The 25,417-nt window shown below is 37.8% G+C and overlaps 1 protein-coding gene across 1 annotated transcript in view; it reads right to left on the reverse strand.

Annotated features, from left to right (window-relative positions):
* LOC122573423 overlaps positions 1 to 24,374 on the reverse strand; it is a 35,521-nt gene extending 11,147 nt beyond the window's left edge. Inside the window, exons 1-6 of the mRNA XM_043739772.1 lie at positions 24,091 to 24,374; positions 12,736 to 12,984; positions 11,394 to 12,114; positions 7,713 to 7,864; positions 5,633 to 5,870; positions 344 to 565 (exon numbers count right to left, since the gene is read on the reverse strand). Of these exons, the coding sequence (XP_043595707.1) occupies positions 344 to 565; positions 5,633 to 5,870; positions 7,713 to 7,864; positions 11,394 to 12,114; positions 12,736 to 12,963 (1,561 nt within the window). The 5' untranslated portion in view covers positions 12,964 to 12,984; positions 24,091 to 24,374. The remainder of the gene's footprint in view (positions 1 to 343; positions 566 to 5,632; positions 5,871 to 7,712; positions 7,865 to 11,393; positions 12,115 to 12,735; positions 12,985 to 24,090) is intronic.
* Between the last annotated feature and the right edge of the window lie 1,043 nt (positions 24,375 to 25,417).

Here is a 25,417-nt window from a genome sequence, read left to right on the forward strand (position 1 = left end):
TAATTAAAATCCTATAATCCTCAAGGAAAATAAAAAAACAAATATTTTACATGTATTCTAGCAAAAACTCTTGAAACCTGTTGTTGTGTATCCAGAAAGACAGAGATTATGCTCATATCGTATTGTAACCAGAGCTGTGGCATTTGGAGGATTAAAGCGTGCGACTCGACGCTCGTGACAAAAGCATTAACATACGAGAACAATTAAACCGAGTCACGTGAACGATGTATTTCTCGCAAGAAACAAACTCTCACGGGATAAATGTTATCCGGATGGCAGTAATAAAGAACTTTCGTATTTCTCGCTTTCGCATTATAGAATCTCGAGTTTTCCTTCGACTTACCCATCACGAACCACCCCAGTAGGAAGCATGATAAGACGATGATGATCAATTTCCTGAAAGAAATTTGCGACCTGGTCGACGGAACCGAGAGCATTTCTGGTCTCCTTGAACGTATCTGCGAGTAGATGAGCAACGGCATAAGCATGCTTCCAAATGTTCCACCAATCACCATGTATATGGGTATCCTTCGCTCTCTGGGACATTCTTTCGAGAAACTCAAACCTGAAACACAATCAGGACGGGTTGTACGAAAGAGGAACGAATTTCCGACGTTTCCTTTCTAGCGGCACGCACGCTCCAGTATAATCGTTTTTGTTTTCGTGTTCATTTACAGTCGAACGAGCAAATATATCGCTTGGATCGATATCAAAAAGTTTTCGCGCTGACTGCGTTGAATAATGTAATGGTAATGACGTTGCCTGACTTCTGCTCACTGTGTCACGTCCTATTTCGATACTTAACTAAGGATAACTTGGCATGCGACTCTTACACGCCTGATTCTTTGCCTTACACGCCTTTGACCCTTCACGACCAACGATTATTTATCACTAATCTTCAAAGAACCTCCGAACAACGTGTCAACCATTTACAAGGCAAATTCTACGTTTTCTGAATGCCTCGTAATTTTAATATCAGGATATTTTAATATCAGAATCGAGGTTTAGAATTTTTTTAGAAATTAAACCTGATAGTACCGATCAACTTTTTCTTGTATTCTTGCCTGAGTTTGGATTCTTTGCATCGAGTCAGACAAATCGATCATTTGACATTATTAACACGTTAATGTTGAATATTGCGAAGATTCTCGGCGACTGACACTTGATCGGGCAATGACTTCGTCGACGGTCAATAGTAATATAAATAGTAAATAATATAATAGTAAAAAAATATATAAGTTAAAGAAACGATCATATTCGTAAAATTTGTAATGTTTTTAATATTACAATAAAATATTACACGCATCATGAGGCTAATTTTAGAGCTACAAAAAGTATACTTCGCTATAACACGTATAAATGATTAGAATCAAAGTGGTATGATAAAAACAAACAAGTGCATATAATCATATTTTAAGTCATAATTAAGTTCACGATAAGAGTCATTAGTTTTTCCCGAAGCACGTGCATGTTTTTAGTAATTACAAAAACAAACACTCTGAAACCGTTTATTTTGGTTTGGTAGCTCTGGTATTAAACAATATTGTTCCTCCACTGTAACTGCGTTTAACAATACGTCATGCTGAGATAAGTACCTTGATGCAACGGACAAAACGCGTAAAATTGCCTTGTATTCGACGCGTCAACTCGACGAAGAAACAGCTCTTTTCCCAAATTTGTGTAATATCGCCACAGTAAAATTTCCTTAGTTATTCAGTAACAGTTATAATACTCTATAGTCTAATACTAACTGATTAGCGACGAGCGTTATTCATAGATACACGTGAAATAAGTAAACACCGTAGATTTCATTTATCCCGCTGCGCTGTTAAATTTTCTGGAATTCACGCGGTTAGAAGGTTCATCGATGTTGGTAATTCCCGTTTCTCCGACCGCGTACTCTTTATCGATTCGAAGAACGTTCTATAACTCGAAGAAGAGGTGAACGCGCTGTCCTGGGCGACTCGCGCGAATTCATAGTCCGCGAGGGAAACTCGCTGGCGGTGTTGTTTCGCATGTCATAAGTAGCGCGCGAGCTTGCGTGTCGTAAACCAGGCAGGGTCAATTAGCTTGGAACCGATGCCCGCGTTTCACCGAGTCTCGGCTCAGGACCTCGAGAACATGCTTCGATCCGTAAAATGCTGTTTCGTGACGGTGCGGCGCGACGGCGCGGCAAGAGCCGCCAGTATCTGCATCTTTACCCACGTTTCGCTGCAGATTTGAATCTAGCCGGCCGAGTTTCTATTATTCACCTTCGAAGCTGGTATATCTGATATTCGCGTTTCTCTTACTTGAGAAATCAGGGCTTTTTCAACGGCCTGTTAATTAATTTTAATATCTGAACTGTGGATATAGTAGGTAAATGTAAATGTTAGAAGATAGTTTAACGAGATATTTAACGATCGAAGAAATGGAATGTTTCGATGTTTTCTAAGATTTGTCGAGTCTCGTTCTTTATCGTGTCGTATCGTTTGGAGTAGATTGAGTCGTGCTATACCGGTAAATTATACGGAATCGTGTTAATACGATAATCGCAATCTATCAGAGAAATAAGATTAACGAGCTGCTTCGACATCACCGGTACATTTCCTATATCGTATTAACGTCCAATCGTATGCAAATTGAAACGTGTGTTTTACGCATTGTTGCATATATTTTGATATGATCGGCTTAAGAATCGAGAGGCTTTTAGAAAAGAGGAAAACCCTTCGTGCATGTCAACGGATCGTAACGTGAGATATACTTTCGATGTGAAAACTGAAAGTTCAAATAAAACTTCGCAGGGATATTACTGGCAGACTAAATCGTTTTTCTTAATTTATATTGCGGCTGTCGTAAAATGAAGTTGCTACTATTTGTTAATTACGAAGCTTCACCTCGATACGAACAACAAAGATAATCTCGTGGGATTTTTACCGTACTATGGACAAGTTAGTTGTCAAGTTAACTCTTTTCAGACTAATGGATGTGGAAACCAGGATTGGTGATAACGTTACAAGTAACGACAGCTCTCCGAGTTTCGCAACTAATTTATTGATAAGCCGAGTATTGATTCGACGTGAACACGAAGCGGTCTGTTAGGTGTTTGTAGATTGATGCTTTCTACATGGTACTACAATCTCGTGCTATTTCTTACAACTTCGTGGCAAACTATTTGTTGACAATTCATAACGAAAGTAATGCAAATATTATACAGTTCGAAATATTATTTTGTCATCCAACTAACAGTATAAATATATGAATAGTACTAGACCAACATTGACATATTCATAACTACCGGCCATTCAATAACACGACACCAAAACAACAACGTTCGTTCAGTTGTCCACGCATTGATGCTATTTATTGTGTGATTAATAATTAACACGTTCGCTATCAGCATCATACGTGTACACGGTGTTTTAGAATTAATTTAGATATAATTTTGAACTGGGGAAATAACTAAAGAGGAGGAAAGAGATAATTCTCGAATATTCATTGCTTAGAATAAACATTAGAAATATAAGTATTGGTACACTCTTTAAAACAGAATAACCGTTTTAAAATTGAATCGAACGAGTTGAATATTTTTGAGAAGTTAGAAGGATTTAATTTACTAGATAACGCGTAAAAAAAATTTTGAGAAAATTGCAGTTGACCGGTATCGCGAAAAAGATAGTAAAGGTCACTTTTTACAACCTTTTCATCCGATCCTGTAATGAAAATTTATAAACAACACGTTTCCTGGATATGTCAGTTATAACCATGCTGAAAATTTCATCGAAAACGATTAACCTTGTTATGAGCTGCAAACAGTTAACACTGATGAAAATCGCAATTTTCTATGACTTTCGACCTATAACTGGATCATTTTTGTTCGTTCTTCGATACCTGTAACTTGTTTTTTCATCAACCGATTTCGACGAAATTTTTCCCACGTATATAATTAATACCAACATAGAATTAGCGTCTACAAAGTGTACCGTTTAAATTTTCATTATAGGTTCAGATAAAAAAGTTGAAAGTGACCTTCGCTACTTTCTTCGCGATTCCGACCAACTGCTATTTTTCCAACATTTTTTATTGCACGTCATCCAGTAAATTAATATCCTTTAGATTTCTAAAAGAAGTTCGAGTCGTTTGGGCCAACTTTAAAAAGATTATTCTGTTTTAAAGAGCGTGACAATACTCGCGTTCCTAACTATGTATAAATAAAATACGATCTAAGGTAGACGTTTTGTTCCAATCCACTGTGGCAACGAATACGTTAAGAAAACACGAATGTAAATTTCATATATTATGATGAGCATTATGGTGACGGTAACGTTGAACAAAAATCAATATTTCCAAAGTAACTTTATCAACCAGTTGTCCATCGTGTACGTTATATCGTTATCGACGCGTTACCAATGATAAATGCCTCGTTATCAATATACGAGGCACATAGAAACGCTATTCGATCGTCATCTGATTAGTAAAACGTTCACGCTGCTATTGACACGGTACAGAAGAGTATCCATGCTATGCTATTACCGTCAAGTGGATTTACTTCTATTAAAACATATCTAATCATGTGAATATTTCGACGAGAAATTAATGTCATTCAGAAATTAAATGAACGATGGCGTTTTAAAATACTTGAAGCACTCTAATATCTGGAAATCGAATTAAAATTTCCTTCTGTCAAAAGTATATTGCAATTACAGACCACGGATGAAAAACGTGATAAATCAGATTTCCTGTATTTTACAAAACAGAATTTTTTAATTCGATAGGTTGTCAGCCAATTCTACATTAAAATTAATTTTGCGTTTGAGACTAAATATGTATTTCTGACAGAATATTAATAACATTACGGTAATTATTTACAAAGCGGACAACATCATCGATTTCCGTCGTCCTGGCATTAGTTTCCCTGATATTTGTAAAAATATCCATTTCGTCGAAAACCATTTCAACCATAGCATGATTTTGATGATCGAATAATCGCTTTTTTTAATATCTTGGAAGTGAAGGCTGAAGTGCTTTCAATTTCCAATAACAACAATATAATATAAAGCTTAAAAAAAATTGCATCTGTTTTATTATTTAATTCCTTAGCTTATTTCACAGCAGCAAATAATTATCTATAGCAAACCTAACAAATTGATTTTTCTTTCCTGTATGAGTTGAAAATGATTATCGTAAATGGATTAGATTGGATTATATAAAAGTACGGGTGCCGTGAAGTGTAGCCAGAACGAGGGCTAATCGTAACATAAATCGAACTGAAGCTTTTCGAATATATTTCAAGATCATTGAAATTGGTGAGACCGTCCGTGTCGTAAATAATTATCAACATTATCAAATTAATATTAATAAACTGATATTAACTTAATAACTGAACTAATGTAATTTGTTTCTTACAAAACACAATGGATCTATTACCTGTTCTTAAAAGTTGAAAATTTTCGAATCTCTCAGGTTAATTGCTTTTTCAACCATTTCACGTTGAAATATTCTAATTTAGCCACCGAGCGACATATAAGTCAGAAAATCGACACAAATTTTATTATATTTTCCCCTGTGGTCTTTACGTGCAAAATACATACATACGAAATAGAAGTCCGATTGTAAATGCGGTAAAAGCGACCATTCAATTCCCTTCACTCACCGTAAATAAACATAAGAACCGGGACAGGGGACAAGCACATCAGGCAAACAGTAACCACCCTGGTTCTGCAGACAACCTTCAGCCCTCGAAACACAAAGTCGCAGATGTTGTTCGCTTCGAGATTCGCGTCCTTCAATTGAAACACCACGGAACCGTAGGTGAGGTTTCTGTTCTCCATTGTGTTCTCCGGCACTTTGGCGCTGCTGGTGAAAAGCCGTCGCGACTCGTCGCCTGAAAACTGAACATCAACAGAAACATTCACGTTAATTGCCTTTTAATTACCGTACTAGTTATCGTATACGTCGTTAACTAATTATATTAAGAGCTACTCTACAAGAAGCTATTTAACTTGAACATTGAAGGTTGGCGAGTTATCAAATTTTAAAGCTCGTCAAAGGGAAAAGAATCGAAATGATTTGCGATGATTTCAGGTCGCAAAACACAAAATCGAGCGTAGGACGATGGATAAGCCACAAGCTTCTAATTGGAAGCTGGAGGAAGTCAATGTCCGTGATTTATAGTAGAATTATAGTAGAATTGATATACATATGTACACGTGGCGAATATCTAGAAGCTCTCTAGTTTATGCAGTTATTAGACTAATTCTAATTAATAGTCATTGTTCCATGATGAATGATATACATATATAGAACATTTTATATACGGCAGTTTCGGCGTGTTGTTTGAATAATTAATCTGTGAAAAATATAGCTACAATGCTGGCGAAACATTGAGGTAATATTTCTATTGGACACGGTCTACGTTCAACAGCTTTGTGTAGTAGTAATTGCGTGTTAATGGTACATATCGACCACTATATATTTCCTGTTCGATAAATAATTATTCCATATATATCCTGTTGCCTTTCTTCTCCGTTAAACAATTACACATTTGCAATTGTAAATGATACAATTTGTAAATGTGACTCTTCTGACCAATAATCAAAATTCATGTGCCTCTTCTTCGCGATTATACGAGCGGAAGTGAGACTATCGATGCATTTTTGTTTAGAAAGAAGATATAAATGATAATCGCCATCGTCGTCGAAAAGGCCAAGTAGAAAGGTGATTTTAAAATATGAACACTGACCATTTCAACTTTAGTATGTCGTTCTCATACACTTTGAAAATTAAACAGGGACTCCAAGGTAAGGCTCGTGGTTTCAAATATCCAGAGGTCAGAAAATATCTGTAGGGTCACCTTCTCGTTTCAGTTTACTCGAATGAGTCTGAATCTTAGGATGATCGCGCGAATTCGTGGCTGTAAAGCGGTCGTTTCGATCCAACCGGATGGACCGTCTGGAGCTTGGTTGCTTTTTACGATCCAGCCATTTCTTTGATCCTCCTGGGAGGGGGGTTGTTTCTACACATGACCACAGGGCAGTTCGTTATATCATAAAGATTTTAAGCCGACACGATGGTGGATGCAAGGTCGCGGACTAGGCGACAAGATGAAAAACACGCGACCGTATTTCATGATGAAATTGTCAAACATATCAAACGTGTCATCGCCGGGCGTCAAACTCTGACCATATACATCGTCCTCGCTAACAAAATTCGATAACAGCGTTGACGGCGCGTCGAAAAAAAAAGTTTTAGACAATTGTGAACTAATCATCACGTGGAGTATTTTATTCGAGTATACAGGCTCGGTCGATACTTTATTCGACGAATACACCTCGAAAAAATAGAGGGAAATAATCCTAGAGCGTGTGAAAAAATCTGCGTTCGCGTAACGATGTTTCTCCATGCTAAAAACTGGATGAAAAAATGTAAAATTTTGCTGAAAAAATTTGTTTTGTTGGGATATGAGATACGAATAAAAATACCCTTCGGAAATGAATCCGTAGGATGCTTTCAAGGAATTGTAGTGTTGGCTTGTACTTTGCCTAACGAAATTTTCCTAAGAGGATACAAGAGGTTTTAAGGCTTTCAAGAACGGGGGTACTGGCTTATAATGTACAAGGGGAAAACGCTTTACCCATTCTGGTGGCGTCCCCTTTTGTTTTTGTTATCGAATATCCCGGATAATAAATGTTAGATTTCGCCTCTGTGTCAAAGGCGAATGAAAAATATCGTACCTGCGATACAGAGCTGCTGGCTCGTCTAGAGTCCTCGAAGGTATTTGGGCCATATCCTAGAGAGATCTGAACCGTACTTCCGCGAGATTTGGCGTTGCCCGAGTTCACCTCCTTTTGCCGAGATGGGGATGAATTTCGATTCTCGTATATACCTGCGGAAACATAAAAAACAAATTTTTTGTCACTGATACCACAACTTTCTTTTAGATAAGAATTAAGTAACGGTTAAAGAAGCGTCATTGATATATATATATATATATATATATATATATATATATATATATATATATATATATATATACACTTTCAAAATACTGTCTTAATATCTAGCGTATTAATATTAGGCTAGTCCATAAATTCATGGCTTTTACGAATGCAAGATTTTCAGTTTTTTCACAATCGTTTGATACGATTTAACGAACCATGTATTCTCTATCATTATTTGCAACCTTTTCCCCTAACATTGTGAAAGTTTCTGTATTCTTTGCTTCAACGATTCCGTTGGTTTTAACGCAAATGAATTTTTGAGTAGATTTCGCAATTTTACAATGTTGTGGGAGGAAACTCCAGCTAAAGCATTTCGAGGAGAACGGGGAAGATGGTAATTCATCGAAGTAAAGTCCGATGAGTAAGGCGGATACTATAACAGAGCTTCCCATCCAGGGTCTGGGAGAGCCATTTTTGTTAAATTTACGACGTGACCTTTGGCGTTATTGCGATGAAATAATGTCTGTTGTCCAATAAAACTTTATATTTTATATTAGCAACAAGAACATTTTTATATCAAACCAGAAAATCGAGAGCTATTGTACGATCCATAATACACAGGAGATAGGCAAATATTATAATTTACGTTCAGTACGAAGTGAAACACGAAGGAATTTATGGACCATAGAATGATATGGTTGATTCTACAGAAGTGAGAATTATTTGGTAATAATTTCATCCACATACTTTTTCATTTCCTCTGCGAATTGTAACAAGTTTCGGGTATGGCAGAGAACATACTGGTATTGTTACAAAAGTGGCCAGACAAATATGTAACAAATAAAACATGTATGAGATTTTACCGGCATTTTTAAAATAATTATCTGCAGGGAACTGAGATTTCAATAAAAGTCTCGTATAATTAACTGTGTTTAAAACTTTTGACTTGAAAAAAACCAATGTTTTTCCACGCTTTTTACCGCAAAGAATTAGTGAAAAGATAATTAGTTTTCTCAAGGATTATTTACAAAGTTTGAGCATCCAACATTTTACATCAATAGTAATTTGTAATTATCTAGATTTTTAGTGAACTAACTACCAGTCTTGACAATTGTTAAGTTAAGCTTGAAAGTTAAAACAGAAATAATTAGAATTTGCTATCAATTTTGGCAATTGTCGGTTAAACTTAAACTCAAAGATCATTGCATTTTTAAAACCAATAAATAGTTATTCCTTAGATAAACAAACTAATGATCAATCTTATGTTCTTTATTGTAAATAGTGTATTTACAGAAAATACGTAGTAATCGGTATAAATCGGGTTCAGACATAACAGTTTAAAAAACACGAACAATTTCGTTTTAAACGGTTCAACTCCTGTTATCCTCGGCATGGGTCGCACGACAGAATCCAGTTATTAATTTTCTTTGTGAGCTTGTTCTTTCCGTGCCAATAAATCGTACACGTTTTTATTTTACGATTGGCCGGAATTTATGGAAGTAGAGTTCCACGCAGTGTCTCAGAGATAATCAATAATAGCGCGTAATCTTTAACGCATCGATAATTCGATGTTTCCTAAGGATATTTCAAAGCAAATTACCTTTGTTCGATAAATTATTTATTGCGTCGTTGGCAAGTGCCATAGCTTTTTCTTATAAAGTTTTTCTCTTTAACAAGGACGATAGAACAATTTAACGTAAGAGTTCCATTTCTTCTTTAATAACGAGCAATACGCATAAACGATACATATTTTGCTAAGGAGCCTCAAAACCAGGACTATAAAAGAAAGAAATGTTTCATTGCTAAATAATGGAAAAATTTATTTTTCTTAATTAGTTTGCTCTTTTAGCAAACCGACAATATACGTATGTTTACCGAAAATAATAACGTGATCGTAAACTTTTTAACAGCGCCGATTCATAACGCCACATGATCAACAAAAATTAGGTCTCTACGTTATTTCGTATTATTATTCCGTGTGACTATTTTCAATGCTCATATCAAACTACACAAATCGTATCAGAGTATTCATAGGCCAACTATCTCAACGATGATTTTGCCTTCAGTTTCACAGGATGCCTATTCGGTTCTAAACCGTGTCCCGTTGTCCTGGTGTGTTACGTACACATTTACAAGATTTGCTCAGCTAGATTAATGCGGTTGCGTGAAAAGCGACGAAGTGTCAGGATGCTAACTTGCTCCTATCATTATCCATACTACACTCGGCTATAATAACTCCGGCGATCAGATAGGATTATTAGCTTATCAAGAGATTCTATTTTTAGAGGAATGACGGTCCCGAATGTCGCTCATCCTCGTCTTGATCCTCGATGTTAAATTTGCAATATCACTTGCATCAGTTTATACTTGAAAATTTGATATCAATCCCTGTTAATCAACGTGTGATCAGATTCGCTTGTCTGTACTTCGATTACGACGCGGCGGAATCAACGATCTATGAAACTGCTCGGCAAAACGAATAAAATTTACGGCTCTCTTGAGATGTCGCGTCAAATTAGTGGGTAACGAGCATCGAATTGCCATAAGACTCCGGATATGGCGAGAACGTAATTCAATCACGTTTGCTGGAAAGCGTCATACGTCGATCTACAGCGAGAGAACTCGGTATCGAGAGGATTAACGTGATTAATTATTTCATCGAATGTAACGCCATATCGATGACGCCGTTGAAGCGTTATAACGGTTTTCGTTTCCATGGAGTGGTGAATATCGTGGATGAAACTGAATCCTATAACACTTGTTCTTCTTCGTAAATACAAGCAAGGCACATGCCGTATAGCTTTAGTATGCCCGTACTCGCGTACATTAAAAACGTAGTTGCGATGCTAACGATATTATGGTTGAACATTTAGAAGATTACAAAATCTCGTCGCTTTTATATGCTATTACATTTTATTGGACTTTGCTTGTTCACAGTTATTCGCGAAAGTTTTTGTACATCCTATGGAAGCGCTATATCTGTTGAAATAAATTATATCTTTATCAACATACGCGACAATAGCTATTTTGTAGGAAACTGTGTTACTTCGCAAAAATATTCAAACAGAGACAAGAAAAGAGAAAATACAATTTGTGTAGACTTATTATTTCAAACCGTACATATCGTTATTTTGTGAGAAGCTTGTTTTATCGTACCCTTAAAGTAGCTCTCAATTAGTCTCGACATAAAATATACTAACTTCGTGATGGAATTTTATTTCAATAAAAATCGTTTCACTATAAGCTGTACGAAGACTTCCGTCACTGATCTAATACTATCAACTTGAAAATTACGTAGAGATTATCATCGGATGGAGAAACCTAGTTATAAATAATTAGTTTTCACTTTCTAACTATTCTAAGAGAGACAGAGAAAATTTCGCGTTCGATTTTCGGTATCCCATCGCCAATCGGATCAGCATTCTCTTTTAGCATTAGCATTCTAGCATTCTCTTAGAACAAACAAACCCTTACCTTGATCGGCAGAGGCCCTTCTCGGATCGTGCGCCACCATGCTCGTCTTTGCGGCTCTTCTGTCTTGCAAACCACTGAGGCTACCCCTTGGAGTTCTGTCGATCGTGTCAGAATCGATACCTCGCCGTGTGCTTCTCGTCTCTTCCTCATTAGCACCGATCGATCCTCTGGGCGCGTCGTTCATGCCAATGCTCCCTCGCGAGGATCTGTTCACCTCATATGGAATGATCGAGTTTCTTGGACTCTGATTTAAGCACTCAGAGGCTATGGAACCTCGCGGACTTCTCTGCGGGCTACGATCGACCAGTTCCATGTTGGTCATGCTTCCACGGGGGCTTCTCGAAGAATTTGGTATCAAAGAGTGTCGAGGACTGCGAGAAGGAGGATTTCCATTTTCAGACATCAGGGACGTCCTTGAAGCGTTCAGAGGAATCAGACTGTTCCTCGGGCTTCTATTGTGACTAACGTCCGGTACCAAGGAATTTCTGGGACTCAAAGGAGCTTCCGGAACCAAAGAATGTCGCGAACTGTATAACATGTCAGGTGCCAAGCTGGTATCTGGAACCAAACTGTTCCGAGGACTTCGAACTCCGTTACGGGAACTTCTGTAATAATCGTCCGGAACCAGGGAATTTCGCGGGCTGCGACTGATCTTCTGAGTGAACATGTTCCGCGTGTCGCCATATTGATCTCGCTCCAGCAGAGGCTTGTGGTGGATGGGCTGAAAGGTCAAGGGTATATCCTCGAAATTGATGAAAGCAAAAGGAAATCGTAAGAATATAATCAGCGTGCTGAATCTCTATGGGGGAATTTTGATGACGCCAAGAAGTTTTAGAAAATTCGGGTGGAACACAGACTACGATATAACCATCTCTATTCTTCACCTCAATTTTGCAACCACGTTTCTAACCAATTAATCATTGCGAGGCGGGGGACAAGTATGACGTAGAACAAGGTACGTCGTTCGACAATTATTTCCAAAGATGGTTCGAGTATTGGCACACGTCGAGCTCGCTAAGAATAAATTTTTTCCACAACAAATTTTGCGGATTTCTAGAAAGTTTCGAAGCCATACTCCGTCACATTTAAGTGTCGATACGCGTTACTCGTCGTGTGCCAGTATCGATTTAGATTTTGTACCTTCCCGTCTCCAATTCACCTATGCGAAGTACGTGAAATATTTACAGATCATTTCGTGTTTGAAGCTTCCGTATTGTGCGATACATCAGCTTGTCTTATCATTGGCACGCTCGTATGACTCGTACGAGTCTTGTTGTTCATGCAAATTCACAGGATGCGAGGGGAGAAATCTAAATAGATAGAATTGTCAATTATGAACAACCTCGATGTCGTTTCCCATTGATAGAGCAATATCGGGCACGATACTGCCCCGTGGAGAGCGTTGACGTTCCATAGTTCCACGAAGACTCGTCGGTGGCAAATCGACAGGTTTATCGGTTGCCACGCTGGCGCGTCGTCCTCTTGGTCCGGCGATCGGCGACGTATGACCAAAATTCGTCATATTGCGCGATGCTCTAGAGCGTCGCGATGATGTGCTTCGATGCAACATCACAGAGGCATTTTCTCATCCCTGAAAAACGAAGGTAAAAAATCTTTTTAGTTAGATGGCATTTAATTCGAGTAATTTCCACTGATTCAATTTTTATTGATTGTTTTTCCAGCGACTGATTAGAATTTCATTATTCCAGACTCGTAGGAATTATCTGTGTTGGAATTAAAAAATTCGCAGAAAAGAGTCGTTATAATTTCTTCGTTTACAATTTCTCTGAATGTTTCTCAACAAACTTTTTCAACTTTAATGCGATCGATAATTGACGTAACAAATTTGTAACAAAATTTAATAGATGATATTGACGTGCGAAATTTAAGCTTGGGAGAAACGACAGTTTATATAGCACGCTGTAACACATATCGAGTCAAATATATTTCTTTTACTTCTTCACAAATCGATCTTAACAAATATTTTCTCTATTGCTTATTCGTCAAGTCAAGTTTGCTTTATTAAATATTTCGATTAAACTTTACGAAGAAGTTTCATGTAAACAGAGAAGTTCGTGTCTTTTTCGACTGATAGGCATAGTAAAGACCCATAAAGTACTGGTAAACGAAACCATTTGACGAAATGTCGAGAAACGGAAAGCTAATCAACGTACTTTACTTCTTTTATCGAATATTTTTACTCGGTCAGCATGCGAAGTGTCCACGAACACGAAACGTACGATCCTCGGTATACGCTTAGCCTGGAAAAGATAATCAACAGTATGGAATCAATTTCCCGCAAGCTACAGAACACGCCAGGTACGTAATAAACCGGCTTTTATAAAGATGACCCAGATACGTACGCGTCGCGTTGCATCGCTCATCGGTTTCGATTCGCTGGCTCGTGATCGCGACGAATATTTCCATGGAATAGCGCGAGGAATAGGTAAGCGAGCAGTGATCCATTCGAACGATTAATCATAAACGTGACCGATCAACAGGAGGAAATAGGTCCTTTATCTAATAAAAGCTATCCTTCAACCATCAAACGAACTGTAATTGAATTTTCACGTTATTAAGTTCGTTGAATCACTTCCGTTTTACCAAACGTAATCAATGATACGATAATGTTCGGTTTGTAATTGGAAATTTAACACAATCGAGAATCGAGGTATTCAAATGATAAATAAAACAAATGGTGGGAAAATAAAAAAATAATCTTCCTGTAGAAAAGGATGTAAATTTGATGTATACGATGAAACGCTAAAACAGCGTTCGCTCCACACAAAACGTATCATTGTAAAACCATAAAATTTCCATAAAAGATCGTGAATGAATTATTTTGACAACATTGGTGGTTAAATCTGATTAAATAAATTGAACTATTTCGATACATTTTTTAAAGGTGGCAAACGCTAAAAGCTCTTTCAACTGATAAATATCAAAATTGATAAAAACACGATTCTCGTTATTATTGAAAATCTTCCCTTGTTTATCTTTTCAACCCCTTAATTAATAAATCTCTGGCCCCTATAATATTATGTGAATTGTAATTACGTATTCTAACTATCGAAAATAATATATTTTAAAAGTTCTTCGTGGACTCATAAACACGTCGAGTCTCATAAAAGTATTTCTTGAGACTAAACCTACTACAAAGATATAAACATAAAGCGCTTTTTATTCGTTTTGCTTCTTCAGATTGGTATACTTGTTCACTTCGACAGATCTTACGAAGTCGTAATAAAGCGATACACCCGAGAGCGAAGCTTTTTATCCGAGAAAATTGCATTCCGTGCCAGTCATCGGATATTTAATAATCCGCTGCTGCTAGCATTAAGCTCGACAGAGGATACATGGTCATTGGTAATTAATGTTCTCGACGCTCTTTTTTCGAATGGGAAACGGTAATAATTTATGTAAATCGAATGAATATTGCGTGCATCCATTGCGTAATCGTCCAACTTTTCTCAAGTATCATCGAAATGGCATCGTATCGCGAATATGAGAAAAGAAATGTGGAACAGCAATCCATTCAACAGCACGTGACTTAACGTAGAACTGCTTGAACGCGAATCGAAGTACACAGAAAGCTTGTGGATTGAAGAAAATTAAAAGACCTAAATGTTATTACAATATTTTCCGATTTTTAAGTGGAAGGATCGAGCTTAATTTCAAGTGATTTGAAATTCTTTCAAATAAAATCTGAAGTAATCTTTCGAACTGTAAAACTTAATTAAAGTACAGTATCTGCACATAAAATATTATAATCGTTTCGGGTTAAAGGGTCGAATAATTATCTCTTGGCTGATTTCGATAGCCTTGAAATACGTTGTCAAGATCACCATTCTGACTAACTTTTTCCTATTTTTCTTATTGGAAAAAGTTGTTCAGAATGGGGACCTTGACAAAATATTTCAAGAGTATCGAAATTTTGCAAATTACAAGTTAGTTGATCATCTTATTTGGCGTAAAATTGTAAAACTGTAAAGTTGTACAAAGGAAGTCTATAAGCTACGATTCGTAACTTACAAACTCTGTAATATTACTAGTTGATCAATAATTTCGCAAGGAGCGACAAACCAGAGAGAAAAATAGTTTCTGTATGGATTAAAGCAACGTGTTTTTCACTTCGTTTCATACTGACCATCGTCGTTAACACACGAACGTGACTCGATTCATCGAATCGTTAGGACAACGTTCGTTTTATTGGCTGCTGCAAGCGGAACAAGTTCTCGAGTAATTTTTTGAGTCTGTTAACTATAAATGAGGTATAGAATTAAGCGACTTCTCCAATCAATTAGCATTTTGCGATGGTGAAACTGTTCACCTGGGGTAAGTAGAAAGAAAAACTCTACTGAACGCGTTTGTGTCCGCTGCTAAACTCGGTACCTTGAAATGTTTTTACGAAAAGGATCGATGAAACTTTGAGTTCTATTAAATTTTGATCAAACTTTTCGATGTAAAATTAATAAACTTGGATCGAAGATAAATGGCTGAGGTTAATACGAAATCACGTCAGCAACGTCGTTCCGTTACGCTGCAAATGATATACGCCCGACTTGGAAATATATTAATCGATTAAACACGATCGATTACTTTATCACTATATACACACATGTACGTTTTCCATATTCTTACATTCGTTCACTTTACCGTCCTACTTCGTTAACGAAATACTGTGTCCACAGGTAATGGTTTTACAAAGGTAACGATGATCAAGATAAGAGGAAATAATGCACTTTTGCTGCTTTTCGTGTTCAACGTTGAGACTATTAAGAATATTCTGCGATATTAATCGTAAAATGGACGCTTGAAGTACTACCGAGGAATAAAGTATACAAAGAATGAAATATTGCCGGCAATAATAATTCAACTACTAAATGAAACAATGTAGGAATATTGTACACAGAAAGTATTACGGTTGAATGACGTGAACTGTTACCTGTTAATTGCAGCCGGGGCAGGAATGAAATTCATGCCGCTCGTGGTCGGTACAATTACATTTTTGTGCAAGCCGTTCCCTAGTCGGAAATGAATTAACCAAACGCCACCAGTGTATTCCAATTGTTAATTGTTCCGATAACTCGTTATTATACCGAACCACATCGATTATCCCGATATATCATCATAATGCGTTTTCCAACGCGTCCCACGCCCAATGATAATTGAATGGTACGATCGTGTCTTAGCCTGAGGAAATCTTAAAATTTCAATGACTTTTTGTTCCATTTCAATTTAATTAGCGATAGTTCCCTTTAACGGATTGAAAGTAATACGATATCTTGAAAAACATCTCATATCTCGGCAGTGATTTGGGATCAGAAGGCGATATGTAATCCGCCGATTGATTACCTTGCCTTTTCATTACGTTGAAATCGGGAGGCCGAGAGTTCGCTGGATTTCTTTAAAAGAATTTATAGTTTTATTACGTCGTATCAGAACACCCCTTTTTATTCCTGAAGGGATATTAAGATGAAAATATATTAACAGGACTCTACTTATCGGCTTTTCCTCCTGCAATCTACATATATTATTGTACAAAAAAATATTTTGAATTTTTCCAGAAATGCCCATTACAATTACTCGACAAGAGGAAGCACAATCATCCTTCATCTTCTCGTCTATCCTACGCTCATCCCACGGAATTTCTTCCATCGTTTCCCCGAAATCCATTTGTCTCCACCGGTGGCGGAGGGCTGACGAGGGAAACGGGCCGATGAGTTTAACGGCACGGAATCGGGGCCAATTTCAGCGAGCTCTGGCAGCGCGTGCATGGTGCCACGGTTCGGCTCAATTTCTATTGCGACTGGATTACTCTGAAGACGGATTTTTCCAACCGGTTTCGACCGTCACGAAGGCGGAGATAAGTGCGTTTCAGACGAACGGAAATGAAAAATTCAGCGTGACGATCGTGTGAAACGATCCTTCGATTTTCGTTAGAAGCAAAGCTGGAGGAGACGACGAATTTGCGGGAAGATCGATGCGTTCCATTATCACAAAAGTTGGTAATTTAATCCTTTCGGATGAGGATTTTTCCCGAGCAACGAATACGATAACGTAATAATACAAACTACAATACGCTCGAGTTTGAGAGAATGAAGAATGTGAGGAGAGAGTATTATGAGCCATATTTTCCACTCTTCACAGGGACGAGGATTTAAAATCCAGTTCTAAAATTCCTCCTATTTGGTTTTGAAGGCAAATATACCCTTTTACTCTTCATATTCTTCGTAATTTCAGAAATATTGCTTGGCGGAATATTAGAACACTGTTAGGGACTTTAGCGGCTGTTGAGGACGGTCTGGTCATCCGCTACGAGGAAATTGCTTGAGAAATGGAAGTCGAACAAGGTGGATGTGTGAAGGCTGACTACTTCTATCTAGTAAGAAATTTATTTCAATGGCTTGGTGGAAATGAACGTCTTCGACGTGGCGGAGATTTTAAATTCTCGGCGAGATAGGTTCAATCGAATACTCGTTCTGGTGCAACGATTAAAAATTTATATTGAAATCAGCCGCGTTTCCCACTAGTACGACGTTATTAATGGTAACGAAGTCCTCGTGCGGAGTTTGGAAACTATTTTCTTTTCGAAGAATGGGAGGTAATTGAAATTATCGACGTCCATTCTTTGCAGAGAAATTTCCAACGGCCGGACAAAAAGAAAAAGAAGTACCAATGATATCGAGCGATATTTTAACGCTAATTGCCTTAACGAGCGATGTAACGATCGATCGGCTAGATATTATGTTCTCGGTATAGCAAAAACGAGATTTCAAACGTGAAATAATGAAATAAACAATCGGAATCGATAACATTTTAATACAGTCCTTTTTCCTAAAAATAAGCTGCTTTCGATAAACTTGTATAGAATAGAAGAATAAAAGGAATACCATAAAGATAGACTCTCATTGTCTAATGTTTATCCTACCAGCGTATTTTTTATACAGAACATCGTTTCCGAACTTCATGCATTTCGAAGATAAGAGAAGAACAGCATTGTTAAAGGCAGAAAAAAGGGGATGAAAACGAGTAGAATAACGTTCTGGCATATCCGTGTTGTCGGATATTTATCTGGGAAAAGAGGAATAGTGACAATCGGGTAAAGTTGCACGCGCGAGCGAAGGCCACAGGCAATCGACCGAAACTTCGAGCGCTTCATCTGTTAAACGTCTAAATGCCACTCTCTCTCTTTAAACGGTTGGCCGGCTGGCGGAGGTTTTCATTTAGAAAAAGTCACCGGAACGCATTCATTTAGTTTTACGCCAGCAATTTTAATCCGGTCGAAAAGATGAAAGATGCTTATCATGACGTAAGCTCCATTTATTTCTTCTTATCCGTTCTAGGAAGCTGAGTATCGCTGGATAGCTAGAGTACTAGCCAACACTTGAAAAATTATTGCACGCTGATTCGAATCGTTTCGCAGGTGAACGCGTCAAGGAAATTCACGTCTTTACCTATTTAAGATTTTCATCTCTGTAAATCGAACATTGTCGTATGATAGATGAAGGATTTGAATGGATCGGATCTTCCTGCACGTAATCAGTAAATGGAGCGAGACGGAATCTCCGTTTCCGAAACGAGAATCTTAATCCCCGTTCCCTTTAGCCTCTCTTTTATTTCGCGTTCTTTGACGTTCCCGTTGGAATGAAAAGTTGGCGGAACAGCGTAGAAACTGCGTTCGAATCGCATTAGTCCCGTCGAGTCGAAAATCAAGTACTACAACAAATGTAGTTCGGGCCATTAGCTATTCAACTTCGAGTAGCGCTGGGAATTTATACGAATGACCTGAGCTGAGTTGCGTTAATCCACGTGGCGTACTTTCCGCTTTTAACGTAGGTTTACAAATAATTCCAACGATGGCTGTTTAATCTAATGCGTTGTATGGCGCGGACATTCTAAACGTTACGTTCGTACGAAAATGGTCGCCATTTGTGAAACAGCGGCAAACAATGTGCTGTTGAAGATGTAATCTTCCGTTAAAAATTGTGATTTAAACGGATTATTTAAAGTATTTCGTAGAAAGAACGTGCTGAATAACAACAGATAAGAATTCCGATAATGCATCGACACGCAACTATTTTAATAATATCCGAACGGAATTGAATGGATAACGTAATTATATGAGCTGAAATTCGACCATATCCCACGAAGTTTGCATAATGCTAACATGGTGTACATAGAACCGTGGGTTTCTCGGCGTTTGAGTAATCCGAAGATGCGCACCGGAATACGGTTTCGCGACGGCCGCTAGATGAACCTGGATTCCAGCGAGTCACCGATAAACAACGTTCAATCTACCGGAAAGTAAACTGATATTAAAGTTACAATGGAAGTTAACGAATTCACTACCGTTAATTCGCTGATTCTTTGTTCGCATTAACAATACAGCATTGAATTTCGTAAAATACGATAGATAACGTATCCCACGCTTTGCTATACTACATTATCCCATTTCTTGTAAATATAAGTAAAGCATTGAAATGATAAAAGTCGTAAGTGTCAAAAAAAGGAAAACAGAAAAACAGAAATCGATTTGTTTATGATAATATAAGTTGTACATGGAATAGGACGGAGAGATTATAAGGGCTGGAGTAATTAAAATGGAACCTATATCGCGATGGAAAATAAATTTTCTATTGTATCTCTAAATCTGTATAGATGGCAAACGCTGAACAGTGGGAAAGAACGTAAGCGTCAAAATGAATCGAAATGTGTAGTTTATTCCTATCGGAAATCTTCACTTCTGGGTTACTCAAAATGACATGTAAAATATCAACGCGTTCAGCGTATGGCGATCACGATGTGACACTGAATATATTAGAAGCAATATTTATATTTAGAGAGAAGTATAATACATCGTGCTTTCATGTATGACTCACTTTTCACCAAGGAACGATAAACCGAGTATATTTAGAATCATGCAATGCTGCACCAAAGTGTATAATCGGTCGCATGATTACGGTGAATACTGAAGAGCTCTCGCGGCCTGAATCGGATTCGTCGGGTTCGTCGAGCAAGAAGTTCTTGCTACCTACGCCTTCAATTAGCTCTGTTTTTATGTATGAGCAGCATTCTTGAATTTGTTTTCGGTCAAAGAAAGGAACCTGAGCCAGGTGGAACTGCAGTCACGATTAAGAACAAAGCGAAAATATTTCGCCTATTGTTTCACCTTGTCGTATAAAAACCATAAGGCGTGTAAGAACACGAGTACTTCTGAAGGTTGCATTGCTTGCTCGTGTGTCAAAGTTTCTGAGATGCTGAATAAAAGCTGATGCGTCTGCAATAATCATTTGTCTGCCTCTAATTGCGCGGAGAATGCGAGTCAAGTTTGCTCTTATACGCAAGATTACGTCGCTCAGGGGTACATTTCCTCTTTGACGTGAAATACTCCAATACCTGTTAACGATGGTAATTAATTCGGTTACTCAAATTATTCAAATTCACGAACACGATTATATTGACGCAATACTTTACCTAATTTAGTCTCTCTATTACTTCCAAACGCTATCATTTCACAAGAAAGGAAAAATACGGAACGTCGTACTTGTTCGTGGTAAGTGAATTGGAAAATTGTCAATCGAGAGCATTAAACGTTTCAATCCCATTAGTGATACAAAACATTGTACAATGTTACACGTGGATTAAATTTTAAGCTATTTAACTGGAAAACGAGTAGATTTGTAAAGCATTGATGAATTGATTGCGCGTTTACGTTTCCTCCCTGTAAATGTAACACGTAACTGACTCTATACGACTTGGTGTACTGACGATTCGCGATCGATATTGTGCAAACAAAAATAGAACGTAATGCACTTATTTTCTATCAAGCCGATTGGTCGTGGTCAGAAGCGATAGAGCGTCCCGAAAAATCGTGTTGTCAGTACAGTAGTATCAGTCTTTCACGTGTCAGCCGGCGTACTGTGGAAGGCGTATCCAGCGTGAACCAAGGGGTTGGTGACTAACATTTTAGATTCAGATGAGCTCGTGTGAATAGACCTGCTGTCTACCTTACGGCCGTTTTAGTCACAGATATACACGCACTTGCCGCTTGCTATAAGAACATATGCTTTCTTTAAACGAACGACCGAGCGAAAAGTTCTCGGTATATAAATGAAAAATTTCATGTCGCAACGCGGGTGTCCCGCATCACGACCGCTCATCCATAAAACAGCAGATCGTATGCTGAGATCGTGGAATGGATAATTAACGTTTATTATACGAGGATCTTAATGAATAGTCAAGCGTGTTCGCATATGAAGTATATTCTTCGTACCGAACTCGTATTGCTATTTTCTCACTTTTTCTTTTTTTTGCAACGTGTCGAGAATCTATGCGATTGAACGAGATAACATCGAAGTTCGAGCACGTTTGCAGAGAAGCTAAATAGTAAAAAATACGATTCTAGCAATAAAGGGATCGTAAGTTCTGATATTAATAGAACATACGCGGAATTAGTACTTTGAGAGTTAAGTACACCGTGTATTTCTGAAATTAGTCGATTAGTTTCACGATCCGCGTTTACGATTCCAGGAACCGAAGAATCGAGGATGAATACCTTGAAGAAACGATTGCATACAGAGAGGGTAATTTCGAAATACGCTTCAGAAGAGCAAGAGACGGTGCAACGTTGCAAAGCTTGCTATGGAAAATCTTAGGAAATCGCGAGAATCTTTTAGTGTAATTTGTTGCCGGAGCATGGACACACATTTCACGGTATTACGTATTCACGGATGCAGAATGTTAATAGCGAAGGTCCTCTGCTTCGTGTTTCGTTCTCAAGACGAGATGAAAGACAAAAAATGATATTAATAGGCTTTCTCTAAAAAGTTTATGATTAAACGAAGAAAAGGACTGGATCACTTTGATCGTGTCTTCTTCGTCGTGATTTATTTTAATGAATTTTTATTAAGTAGCGTAAAAATGTTGAAATTGAAGAGATAGGATTAAAAATTTGATTCCCTTGATATATCCATGAAAATATTAAATCTTTTCGGGAGGTCAATTAGTTTGCTTCCTTGAGTTAAACTATATGCACGACGTACACGGTATATAGTTTATATTTTTGTAAAGGAATATTTGTTAATACCATTAATGAAAATAACTTTACATCACTATTAACGATGTCGCTTGAAATAACGAACGACGTTTAATTTTATCTGGAAAATTTAGTCAGAGAAGAAATTTTTGTGACGGAATTCATTAAGAAAATCTTGATCGGATTTTGAACGAGAAACGCATAATATTATAAAGGCCACGAGCAGAAAAAAATATTCTGTTATCTTTCCAAAACGAATTCATGTTGAACCATCTGCGTAGAGCTCGATCAAAGGATTGCGATGTGAGAGAAAAATTTTCGTGAAAAAGAAGAGGAAAATTAATACGATATAGCGATTCTCTCTCAATAGAAGCATGCAATGTATTTTGCATATAGGACCGAATTTTGTAAGTACCGCGCTTCAATGTTAAAAAAAAAAAAGTAAGTATACAGAAAAATGTTAATTATGAATATGGCATGATTACTCTTAAAAATCCATTGAAATTTCTTCCATGAGGATATCGTTACAGGGATATGTTCTAGAAACACAATTTTATTTGGCCGCTCCATTCCCCGCGTACGCTTAGCAATTAAATCCAATCAATCGTTCTAGCGGTAAAATTAGAAGGAATGCGAATGTCCCTGTAATTTCAATTCACTATCGCGAACGAAGAATTTCGCAGAATCAATGCTGCAGTTCGATGAATTAAACTCGAATTAGTCTGTACTAATTTCTTTAAACATTCTTTTCTGCTATTTCTCCCTCTACATTGCTATGAAATCCTCGCTTGACTTCTGTGTCCTTACTCGCTCTATACTCTGACCACCCTAAAGCCACGAGATATCTACGTTCTTGACCCACTTGTACGTTGAATCTTTTATTGCAAAAAATTTTCCGTTTTACCAGCGAAACTTAAGCAGCGAAAATTCGCGATGAATGGAAATTAACATAATTAGGACAAGACTTTAAGCGCATCAAGAACAGGGTCAACGCCCAAACATATTCCCTCTGTTTACAAACGCCTTTAAAAGAGAGGCTTGCTGCACGAGGCATAATTATATGTCAGGCATTTGGCTTTTTCCATTGAACAACTATAGCGTACGGCTTGTCCCCAAATTCTTTCATGGACCATTAAAAAACGAGCGGTTTAATCACGTCGGTGAGGGCCGCCGTGCTTTAGAGGTTGCTCAACCAGCTCGTTTGAGTTATTTACTCCTTTCCGTTTCCGTTCTCGTGTCAATAACATCCCCGCGAAAAGTCAACACTAAGTGTCGCTATTGTCACAATCGATCTTCCGTTCTATGTCACTAAGCCATCCATTCGACGTGAAACGTAGTTAGGCCATTTGAAAAGCTGTTTCACCTCGAACCAAATTCTAAGTTTTGCCCTTGCGAAACGGAATAACGTTCTATAGGGTCAGCTGATGTTCGTAGCAATGCAACAGTTAAACGTAATTGAAAGAATGAAACGTAGTTTCCTTTAGAGAACACTGAGGGACTAAAATTCCGGAAAAATTAGAAAATAATGAGCACGAAAAGAGTTCGAGGCGATTATTATTTGAACGACTCTTCTTCTTCTTCGTTGCAAAATCAATTACACCGAGAGGCATGCACTCTATGACAAGCAGCTCGAGGACGAAACTTTCCAAGTCGACTTACCTCCGTGTACGAAAACGGTGGTAACGTGTTCATGTCCACCAAGGAGTACGATCGCGAGGTATCACGTTCTCCCGTTGGTATCATATGTTAAAATAGTTTTAGCTCGCGGATTGGCAAAAGATTGCAAACGGAGGCGTACTCGCTTCTTCTCGAAAGGTTGCCCGACAAACAAATCTAGTTACTCGATGTTGATAGAAGATACAATTTTGACTTTCTATTCGATTCTGAGGTATCCCGGGGGTTGGTTTGTTTTCGTCGCGGTAGCCGGTCGCAGCGCAGGTTATCGCAGCCGCGGCTTGGAGCAGACTGAACGCGCCCCGCAGCTCGGGCCAGCGAATAGCATGACGCGCAGAACGGAGACGCTCTCACTGATACGCCCCGTGATTGTGGGCTCAACCTTAGACACGATTCTACGACGATTGTACGACTCATCGATCCTTTCGTGATTGATCTTAATTTATTAAAATTGTTTGGAAGTATGGTAGAACTTTTGGAAAAATCGTGGATGAAGTGGCTATTGATTATACCGTAAGATGAGAACTTGTGAGTTTTATTTAAATTTGTGGATTTATTTAAAATTGTGGAACTAACTTACCGAAGGAAAGGAATATAAGTGGTATTATTTGTATCGAGTGGAATATCCGGGAGACGTTGTTTAAGAACATTCCATGTGCATAATTTATTTTGTTTTTGGAATTTTGCATTCCCGAAACAACGTCGTACGGAGATCTTGAAAAATCATAAAACATTCACGATATTACCACAATATTGATATTAATCAGATGTACATTATAAACATACCAGATGAATTATTTGTCTTGAAAAGTTATGTTATCTAGCGGTGAATTTCCTTCTGTTTTGTTTAAGCAATGCGATCGCGTTACAGCAGCACGATTCACACCTTAAACAAAGTTGATGGCAGGTTAATTGATTTATCCTCATTTTGCATCTTCTCGGTTGACAATCGCTTTATCCGCGCTAGAGTTTCCAGGCACCAGCAGAATGAAACTTCGCCTGTCCTAAAGAGTTTCGGAATGCTTTAATAGCTCTTTTGTTTTTACGGGAGCAGATTTTTTCGTACTGCATGAATTTTTCATCTATTATGAATCTTCTGTACCGTAACTTGGCACAGTTTTGAATTTCTCTGGTAAGCACTCTGAATTCTTACGAAATGATTGCGTACGAAAATAAATACATGATCGTTGTTTGTTTGTCTCATGTTTCCCTAGCTAATTGATTTTCAGTCTGCATGGACCTATGAGAGAATCGAATCTTTCGTTAAAAATACATCGCAGCACGTTACAAAGAAACGGAAACCAGGAAGGGA

The sequence above is a fragment of the Bombus pyrosoma genome, linkage group LG2, assembly GCF_014825855.1.
Source record: "Bombus pyrosoma isolate SC7728 linkage group LG2, ASM1482585v1, whole genome shotgun sequence".
Taxonomy (NCBI): domain Eukaryota; kingdom Metazoa; phylum Arthropoda; class Insecta; order Hymenoptera; family Apidae; genus Bombus; species Bombus pyrosoma.